We start from the raw sequence: 10,517 nt of genomic DNA on the forward strand, positions 1-10,517 counted from the left end.
CAGCAGGTGAGCATGAAGGGGATGTTAGAGCAAAAGGGGAGTTGAGAAATTGTTCTGGACTCGGTGCGGGGTGAATGCAGAGCTGCATGTGTAAAGATCTGTGTGTAGTCTCTCTGGAGAAGATGACGTGGCTTCCACAGGTAACTGGGTAGTCCTCTTCACTGCTGTACCAGTTTGGGCAGAACTTTAATCTTTCGCGCTTCTGTAGTCAAACTTCAGGCTGAGCCAGACATAGATGGCAGTTGAGCAAATGAACCTGTGTTGATCTGGTAGAGAGCTGGTGTTTTCACCCCAGAGAAATCTGAAGACGAGAATAAAGGTTGACACAGGAAGGGGTCTGGCTTATGATATTATTGTGTGTATACATCATGATCCGAACCATTCCAAGAATCACTAAACACTGTTGCCAGAACAGTTTGCCAGAGTGTACCAGCATACCCTGTTTTTTGTCATGGGCTTCCTGGCAAAATACAGGTACAGAAAGTTTTACTGGAATCGTTAGAGCAGATCAGAGCCTTGCCAAGGACATTCACCCCTTCCATATCCAGAAACCTCTATTTTTTTTTTTTTTTTCAGAAACATAATCCCCTTTAGATTTTTCTTGTACCAGAAATTCTGTGTATTTCTGTGCAAGTACTGTGACTTACTACAGGCAAAACAATTAAATGGAATTGTCCTTTTTAATTCTGTGAGAGTTTCAGCATCAACACTATTTGCATTGCTCCTTCTGTGTATTAGTCCTCAAATATCTGTGTGTCTGCTGCTGTGGAGACTGAATCTTGCTCAGTAATTTTCTTTGGTGCTTCTTGTATTGTCTAGGCAGTTTCTGACAGTGGTTCGGAATCACAGATCCTGGACCTCTCCAACCGCTTCTATACTCTGATTCCTCATGACTTTGGGATGAAGAAACCACCTCTCCTGAATAACTTGGAGTACATTCAGGTATTGACTGGAAACAGTACGTTGTTAGCAGGCAACAGGTCTGTTATCAGACATCTAACACAGAGAATTTGTGAGATTTTAGAACTTACTTCAACTTCATGCTTTCATGGGGTTAAGCTTGTTTTTCTTCCGAATATATATGCACATAAGCAAACAAACATATGTGTGTGTGTGTATACAAATAATTATACACGTATAAAAGTTATTAGAAGGTGTATTTTATATACTATGGTCTATTTATATATATGTGTGTGTGTATTTTAGTATATTTAAGTTGTTGGGTTTTTTTTAAGGTGGTGTTGTTTTGTTAGATGGCAGTGTGTGGCCAGTGATTCACTTTTACAATTTGAGGTATTCCAGAGTTTCTCTCAACATGTCAAGGGCACAAATAAAATAACATCTTTGAATTTTTCAGGCTAAAGTGCAGATGTTGGACAACTTGCTTGACATTGAGGTTGCTTACAGCCTTCTCAGAGGTGGAAATGAAGATGGAGATAAAGACCCAATTGACATCAACTACGAAAAACTTAAAACTGATATTAAGGTAAAGGAAATAAAAGGGAACGAGTGACTGTGAATTCAATGTCCTGTTAGTCTAGAGTGTAACGCTTCACCTAAACTAAGTGGACAGATGTAGGGGCATGAGTTCAGTGAAGGGCCAATGAGAAGGTTATGGGGCTGGAGAATGCGTTGTATGAGGAGATGCTGAAAGAGCTGAGGCTTTTTAACCTGGAGAAAAGAAGGCTCGGGTATCAGTGAGCATCTGATGGGGGAGGGGAATAAAGAAGACGGAGACAGATTCTTTTCAGTGCTACCCAGAGACAAGAGGCAAAGGACACAAACTGAAATACAGGAGATTGTATTTAAACAAAAGAAGAAGCTTTTGTTGTTGATGGCGTTTGATTTGGGTTATTTGGGGGTTTTGTTTACTATAAGGGTGGTCAAACACTGGAAGAAGTTGCCCAGAGAGGTTGTGAAGGCTTCATTCTTGGAGGTGTTCAGAGCCTCGGCTGGACTCAGCCCTTGGCAAGCTCCTCCAGCTGACCCTGCATTGAGCAAGGAAGGTGGAAATCATCTCAGTTTCCAGAGGTGCCGTCCCATCTCAGACATTCTGTGACTGAGCGCTGTATATATTCTCTATCTGGGAATAAATTTCCACCTAAATGATAAAGGAGGCTGAAACTGAGGAGTTGCAAACACAGGGCAGTTGTCATCATGTTAGAAGAGGCCTGCTCCTTTGTATGCTAAAGTAACTTTCTTTGTTTGCCTCTTTGCAGGTTGTTGACAAAGATTCAGAGGAAGCCAAGATTATTAAACAATATGTGAAAAATACTCATGCTGCTACTCACAACGCATATGATCTCAAAGTCGTGGATGTAAGCTGGGCAATACTGGGGTTCGAGTTTGTGAAGGCAGACTCTTCTAAGACTTGTTTGCAGTTTCCTTTTGGTTTTTGAGTAATTTATCGTGTTTCCTTTGTTGAAGGGATGGTTTGATAGACCAACTGCTATTTAGCAGAATAACAAAAGTCTAGGCAGAGATGAGCCTAAGCTTACTGAGGTGTCTTTGAGGGTGTGTTTTTATTTTAATTTAATTGGCCTCAGGAGCTGGAGAAATTACCATCTTCTGAAATTGTGCCTTAGTTCATTGAATGATTTTTCAGAAACTGTGGTCGGGTGAAAATGCAGAAGGGAAGGTGGAGAAATCATCAATCACAATAACTGTGTGATCAATGCTACCTCTTTTTTGCTAGCATCATACAGCAAACTGCAAATACTAAAAACCATCCAGACCAATTTTTCTAGCAGATGAGTGCACATTCTAGACTCGATATTTTTTTTTTTTTCCATCTGATTAGTCGCGTGAAGGTAATGTTTTATTGGCTTGATTGTTCTTTTTCTCATATTGCTTTTTAAATTGAAGATCTTCAGGATTGAGCGTGAAGGAGAGAGTCAGCGTTACAAGCCATTTAAGCAGCTTCATAATCGCCAGCTGCTGTGGCATGGTTCCCGCACCACCAACTTCGCTGGTATCCTCTCACAGGGTCTCCGGATAGCCCCCCCTGAAGCTCCAGTGGTATGTTAAACAGCCGCTCTGGCTGCCTCCGTCCCTGTGCGCAGACGTGACCACAGTCAGAGACAACCAGATTTGCAGGGTCTCGGTGTGGGGAGGGCTTGATGTTGTCTCGCAGCATGCAGGCAGTGTTGTGTGACCAGAGCGGGTTGCTGACTGATGTCCACAAGAGCTTGAGTTGCAGCTTTGCTCTCCTGGTGTGTTGCCTTTGTGTTATTCTCCTAATTTTTTTCCCCTTTTCCTGCTTGCAGACCGGCTACATGTTTGGGAAGGGCATCTATTTTGCAGACATGGTATCCAAGAGTGCTAACTACTGTCACACATCTCAAGCTGATCCCATAGGCTTAATACTACTGGGAGAAGTCGCCCTTGGAAATATGTAAGTAACTTATGAAGAGTATTAGCTGAATGTGATTAATATATCGTCGTAAAAGGTGAGGCTAAAATTGAAAGCCCTTTTTTCAGTGTGAAGAAAGAGCACGTGGTATTTCTTTAGAAACACGATTTTTTTCTTACAAGGAGAATTGTTGGGGGGTGGAAAATATATCAGTGTCACAGGTCTAGAGTCTGGTACTAAATGTCAATATCATTAAAATTAGTAACTCGGATAAAGAGGGAAGGCAGATGAGCTCCTAAAGAGTAGAATCTAAATTAGTTTTATATTAATTCACCATAAACTGAAGCCTGAAAAAAAAAAAGTGATTTTTCACCAGGCTGGTTTAAGACAAATGTAAAATGCTTTTCTGTGTTCTTTGTGCTATCCAGGTATGAGCTAAAGAATGCTTCTCACATAACCAAATTGCCCAAGGGAAAACACAGTGTGAAAGGTAAGCATTATTAGTTGTTCTGGGTAATCCGTTATTGATGGCGAACTCCCCTTGTGGCTCTGCTTAGCGACAAGGACTATAGCCATCTCATAGCTGCTCCTCCTTCAAGAGTTTGCGTCATGTTGCCCTACAGTTGCATTTTTGTATGTGTTGTACGGTGTTTTGAGATGAAGTTAGTATGCGTAGAATGTTAAGACAGAAGTTAATGTGTTGCCTGAAGTTCAGGAGGGAACTTTCATTTGATATTGCACAAGAGAAAATATAAGGTAAGTTCTACAACTTCTTCCTCGCTTTTATCATAACAATGCTATGTATCTTAGAAGAAAGATGAGAAGTTTGATAGATCAGAAAAATAATTCTTTAGCTTTCAAAGTGCCTTAGAAGCTTGGAGAGAAGGGCAAAGCTAAGAGTAAAAGTTCAGATGGAGCAGCTGTTCTTGTTACACCTCTATATGCAAAAGGTATCAGTGTATTACACTGAAAAAGAAGACCAGAGAAGACTTAGCTCTCTAATTCAAGCAAAATAAGTGGTAATAATGGCTGTCTTCTGTCCTGAGATGGGAGAGTGGAGAACAGTAGCATTCAGTAGCAAGTGACTTTTTAAAAACTATTCGTTTTGAGAAGCTTAAAAAAAATAGTTGCCTAAAATAGAATAAAATGTGATTTAGCCTCTTTTTTAGTAAATACTACTCACACTATTATGAATGTCAAGTCAGAGGTGTGTTAAAGAGTTTAAAGAGATTAAGAACTGGTTCGTTATACTTCTATGAAAATGCTGTGATGTGCACATTGTCAGTAATGGACCTAGGATATGAGTGAGATAAATCTGGCCTATTTTAGCTTTGACCATACAGATTAGACTAATAACAGCCAAAAGTCTGAAATTCTTACCAACCTAGCTGAGTACGAGTACCTTAAGTACAGTGATGCTGAATTGAATAAACAGAATATATCCTTTCTGTTCTTTTTAAGGCACTTTTGCACTTGGTCAGCATCTGAAAATATATGTGAAGTGGTGGTTGGCTGGCTGAGTCGTTTTCTCTGTGTGCAAAGTCTGTGTTTGCCGTCTAGGTGTGCAACTAATGCTTTTTCCCTTTCTAGGCTTGGGCAAAACTGCTCCTGATCCCCCAGCCACTACCACCCTTGGTGGTGTAGAGGTTCCCTTGGGGAATGGGATCTCAACAGGAATTAATGATACCTGTCTTCTCTATAATGAGTATCCTTTGCTGTTGTGTTGGCCGCACGCAGTGCTTGTCGCTGAGTTTAGCAGGACCTCACCAATGTCAGTCAGGGGTTTGGGCACACTGTTTTGTTTCTTTTAGATCTGTTTTGGAGTACTCACAGACAATTTAGAATCTGTTCTTCAAGGGATGTGATTTTACAGTTGTCACACTTAAATTGTCATTCTGCAAAAAAAAAAAAGGAAACAATAAACGGGCACGAAAGTGTTGCTCGAAAAGGACAAAGCGTTGGCGTGGCCAGGTGACACTGCCCAGTGGTGTCTTGCCAAGAGACATACCAGGACAAAGGAAGGGGAATGCAACCTGTCACTGTTTCACATCACTCCAGTCTGGTTTCTTCCTTGAGGTACTGTGGCTGGCCAGCTTGGGCAGCAGGGGGGGGGGGAGCCAGCTCTGTGGCTTGGTGGAGTCTCTCGTCACACAGCTTCTTTAGTGTTCCCTAGACCCTTACCCAATACCCAAGTATTGAGGGTAAACCTCAGATGCCCATCAGAGGTGTAGACAGAAGCGCCCCTAAATGAACGTGTGCTCAACATTCACAAGAGGTCATAAGAACAAGTGATGTCTGAGGTCCCAGATCAATCTCTTCGCTGCCTGTGAAGCAAGTAACCCATTAATACAACCTCTGGGTTGTGTAGAAACTGTCTCCTCTCTTGGTAAGCTGTTCTCATGCAAGCAGTCTTGGCAACAGAACTCATGGCAATACTGGTTTTATCTGGAGTTTTCTTAAATATAGTATCTGTCTTGGTCGGATGATAGAATATAATAAGTTAATGGTAGTTACTTGAGGTAACATGATGTGCATTCATTCTGTGTTTTTCATCTAAAATTGGGTAAGTTTGAGGCCTAAAGCAGTGAGAAACAAATATGTGAGCTGGAACTGTCTTCTGAAAAATAAACTGGCGTGGCACGCTCGTAAGATGGGCAAGTACTGCCAACCATTGTAGAGTTCTCTGTGATTCCAGTTTGGGGTTTTTCAGTGGGAAATTAAGAGGATGTTAATGTCTTTGTGCTGAAAGGTAGCAATAGAGCTACAATTCCAATTGTAGGTGCCAGGTCTGTAACTGCAGATCTCACCTAGGCTACCTCACTCCACTGTTTAGATAGTGAGAGAGATTTTGCGTGTTATGGCTCAGGCTGTCAAAAAATAACCTTCAAGAGCTACAGCTCCCTATCTAAGTCAGTTCATCTGCCTGTCACTCAAGATTCTTGCTGCACCATCATCAATTCTCCGTATGACTGTTAGTTCCTTGTTTCTAACTATTGTATAAAATATTTTCCAGTTCAAAGAGAAGTAAAATTTAAAGATTTGTGGTTCGAGCTGTTAGAACTGTTACCCACACGGGCATCTGTATGGTAACTTCAGTTCACAGGTGAAGTTTGGCTGTGTGTTGAGGTTTTCCTGTGTTATTAATATCAACAACTGTAATGATTTATTCCTTAACGTTCTTCCCAGATATATTGTGTATGATGTTGCTCAGGTAAATCTGAAGTACCTGCTGAAACTGAAATTCAACTATAAGACATCACTCTGGTGAACAGTATTTAGAAGCCCTGTTAGAGTTATACTGTAGTTACACTATAGCGTTGACTTCTGAATGCTTACGCACTGACTTCTCTTACCAAGATACCAAGAGCTAAACTGCAGCAGAGGTTACTAAGTCCTATTTAGTACAACACTTAGTGAACGTTTTATATAATTGTGTGGCAACACATGGACCTGAATTCTGATGAGAACGAGTACCTGGGTTTGTTTTATACCAGTTTAATTTGGGGGCTTTCAAGTGTTTGTTTTAATTGACCAGACTGACTAAAAAAAAAATCAAGCTCATGGTTTTTAGCCAAACAGAGCTGGGTAGTAGCAGGAGAAGGAAGGAAGGTGAGGATGTTTGTGATACTTGCTCTGTTAAGGTTCCCTCTTGTTTAAGATATCCTTTTTCAGTTTTCATTTGAATAAATGATAAATGTGCATTTATTTTGACGTAAAAAATAAAAGCTAATTTCATACTAACAGCTTTATGTTTCAAAACTTCCAAATTGTTTTGGTTCTGAGTCACAATTTAAATGTATTTGGTAAAATGTTCTTAAACATGATTAACTCTCGCTGAAGATAAATGCCAAATATTGAAATCTGTAGTCGTGTTTCAGGAAGTCATGGCGAAATGAAAATTTGGACTTTACACTGAGACTTCATCTGTGAACAGTTGGTGTGGTAAACATGGAAAATTAACTTGTGGCTGTTTGAATTTAGTATTAGCCCCAATAAACCTCCTTTAAATATCTACCTTCAACGTGATGTAAGCTGGTTGTTGTAGACTCAAGTCCTAACAAAGCCGTAAGTTGAGTTTGGGCTCAAGCTTCTCTCAAGTTGCCGCTCTGTTGGTAGTCGTGAATCCTCTGTCTTGAAACATCAATATAAACTAATAATTTTGATGTTTAGTGATGTTTGTTACGTCTCACTTTCAGTAAGTCATTGACCAATATGGGAGTACTTGACAGTAGAGCAACACCAGGATTTTCCTGAGCTGTTAGGGCAAGTTGGCCAATGTCTAAGGACAGCTCTGCATTGGCAGTGCCTTCATTATCTCTCCACTATGACAGTTGACAGCTCAAGCTCATTCTGGCAATTGCTGCTTCAGTCTTTGGTAACCTGCGTGGGAACAGCAGATCCGTTTCCTAAAACATTGTCATGTCCCAGTGCCTTTTTCAAAAGGATTTTGAAGCTGAAGTAGTTGCTTTAAGTGCTGCTGTTTCCTGGGCTCCTGAAGGAGAGAAGGATGAGGAGTGGTAGATGGAAAACAAAGCTGCTGTCAGGGAGAGAAGGGTGTTTCCTCTGTCTCCTGTATCAGAGGTGGCTCAAAGTTCCCATGTGCTCTCACCCCAGCAGTGCAAGGAATGCTTTACAATCTGTGTGTTGTGCTCAGTTGTAATTGCAGCAGAAGCAAATACATCCCAAGCTGTCTCTAACCACAAACACAACAGTAAAAAATAGGGTGGGAGAGGACTTTCTGAAGAGGCAGTAGAAAAGCCCTGGCGTGACTGTCCCACAGTGAAATCTAAAAGTGGAGCTGCTGGTCCTGAAATCGGGCGCTGGTGCTGCAGTGAGCCAGCGTACAGACAGCCTCTCCCTGGGGCCAGGCTGAGAAGAGCAGCAGGGTGACAACCGCTGAAGGCATTGCCTTTGGGATGTGCAGGAAGCAGAGCTGAATGAACAGGTGGTCCCATTTCTGTCAGAACTACTTGAAAGGAATGAGTTGTCAAGACATCAGGTCCCATGGCATCCCCTGCTTTTTCAGAGGAATGATTTCCGGTCTAAACGTTAAACTACAAAAAGCAGCAATGTATAAATATTTAACCTTTTTGTCTTTATTTAGCATGGCTGGAGGCTCTGTTGTACGATGATTTGCCCATGCTAAGATAGTCCATGCAGTTTGTACGAATTGGGTGAACTGAAGGAAGCCAGCCTAGGCTTACTGATGGGCAGTCAGTGTAAATTGCTTATGACTTGCCCAGGTTCACGCAGGAAAGAAGTGGCTGAGAAAAAAGTACAGCGCAGGCCACCCATCCTGTCCTTTAGCCACAAAACAATCTTTAGATCATTTGTTACAGCCTTGAATGAAGTCCTTACCCTTCAGTTGCTAGTCAGAGGAAAGAAAAAACCCAAATAATTTATATGTGAAAAAGACCTCTGGGCACCTCAAACTTTCTCAATACCGTGAAGAGTTGTACTCAAGTTCTTAAATGAGTCGTACAGTGATGAAGCTACTGAGGTCTTTGGTTCAGCTTCCTTTCTGGAAGACTGTTCGAGACCTCCCTCTCTAAGCAATGAGGACATAATTTTCTGCTGAAATATTTTTGTGGCCAATTCATATTAAATTGCTTTTATATCTGAGGAGAGGCCCCTGACTTAGTCTGTTATACTCTTGCTCCTTCTGTTATGCCCATAAAAAAGTAGTTTCCACTGTTGAGGAGTACACGCATCTGACAAAGAGCTTTTATGTCATTTTGTTTTCAAATAAATGCCAGGCTACTTCTCCAGAAATGATCATCTTGGAGATGCAGTGGCACCAATGAGAAGAAACGCAGATGCAGGTCCCAGCCGCAGTGACTCGCTGGTTTTCATTCATTCTGGTGTGGAGGTAGCATGAGGACCAGTAGGCATTGCTGGTTGCTTTCACTGGAGGTAAGAGTCACAAGTACAGTCTGAAAGGCGAGGAGGAGGAATGGCTTCCCAACAACTGAAAGGGGAAACTACTGCTTCCTCCACCTCCTCGTTACAAATTCTAATTTCATAACGTGATTAATGCAGCAGAACCCAGACTTCACATGAAGGAGCTTCAGTGACTGAGGAGTGCACTCTTCTGCCAGTCTGTGCTTTTCTTCCTGCTCGCAGTGCCTGCCTCGGGGAGGTGAGAAAATCGCCCCAGGACATAGCACTGCCGTCTCTGTGCTGACGAGACTCTGAATGCTTTGATTAATGGGTAGTGTAACTCACGTCTTAGCATCATCTGCAGTAATTAAGGAGAAATGGGAGTGTGGAAGTGCTTTGTACAGCGTTTCGGCACACACCATTAAGAGCAGTTGCCTAACGTGACCCTCTGGGAAGGCAAATAGCGTGAGTGAAGGCAGTTTAAAGACCTGCCTCCATCAGTGCAGGACAGGTGAGTCAGCAGTACCTGACGGCAGGTTGTTAGCAATGAGCACAGATGTTCTTGGTCACTGTGCCCAACTATCAGAATAACGGTGTCATTTCTGCCTCACCCGAGTGTAAACCACAAATTGGCCAGAAGGATAAGAGGACACGTGGAAAACGTTGTGTATTTGTCTGCGTGCTGTCAGATGGCACTGGCTACAGCTTTGTCAAGCAGGGTTGTGTTTGTGTGACCTGGAAACAGTGTGCACAGGAAAAAAGAAAAACCAGAATATAGAAATACCACAGCGTTCATAAAAGGCCAAGATGTAAATGGTCTTCTGTAGCAGGAATCCTGGTAACAAGTGTTGATGGTTGCCCTTTCAACACAGCGAGGGTAATAGCTTCTGCCAGCTATTTCCCAAATGCAGCTGTTGGAATGAAATGAAGGAATATACCCAGTGTCGTGCTGCTGGGAGCTGAATTCTACCTTTCGACCTGGTAGTTTTTAAGATGATCAGCAGGAGCTGTAGGGGGCAGGGGGAAATCTCTCTTAGCTTTTTCATCTGTGCTCTAGTTTTATCACAATATACAAAGCACCCCTACAAGGCATTGGGGGTTTTGGTTTCTTTCTTCCTTTTTGCTTTCTAGAAATTCTTTCTAGACAGTTCCAAAATGTGATTGTGTTGCAGAAAGCTTTTCTTCCCTCCCCTGAAAATCTCTTGCCTTGGTGAAAGCTCTTGCATCGGGGTGGTGCTGGACAATGGTTGCTTTCAGCAGAGCGAGACCTGATGACAAGGTTTAC

The 10,517-nt window shown here is 42.1% G+C and overlaps 1 protein-coding gene across 1 annotated transcript in view; it reads left to right on the forward strand.

The window, feature by feature from the left end:
- Nucleotides 1–7,378, forward strand: part of PARP1 (poly (ADP-ribose) polymerase 1) — a 33,592-nt gene extending 26,214 nt beyond the window's left edge. Inside the window, exons 15-22 of the mRNA XM_010135795.1 lie at nucleotides 818–942; nucleotides 1,358–1,486; nucleotides 2,220–2,318; nucleotides 2,866–3,018; nucleotides 3,267–3,394; nucleotides 3,781–3,842; nucleotides 4,943–5,057; nucleotides 6,539–7,378. Coding sequence (XP_010134097.1) covers nucleotides 818–942; nucleotides 1,358–1,486; nucleotides 2,220–2,318; nucleotides 2,866–3,018; nucleotides 3,267–3,394; nucleotides 3,781–3,842; nucleotides 4,943–5,057; nucleotides 6,539–6,620 — 893 coding nt within the window. The 3' untranslated portion in view covers nucleotides 6,621–7,378. The remainder of the gene's footprint in view (nucleotides 1–817; nucleotides 943–1,357; nucleotides 1,487–2,219; nucleotides 2,319–2,865; nucleotides 3,019–3,266; nucleotides 3,395–3,780; nucleotides 3,843–4,942; nucleotides 5,058–6,538) is intronic.
- Nucleotides 7,379–10,517: the final 3,139 nt, after the last annotated feature.

Source organism: Buceros rhinoceros, unplaced genomic scaffold, assembly GCF_000710305.1.
Source record: "Buceros rhinoceros silvestris isolate BGI_N320 unplaced genomic scaffold, ASM71030v1 scaffold4175, whole genome shotgun sequence".
In the NCBI taxonomy this organism is placed as follows: domain Eukaryota; kingdom Metazoa; phylum Chordata; class Aves; order Bucerotiformes; family Bucerotidae; genus Buceros; species Buceros rhinoceros.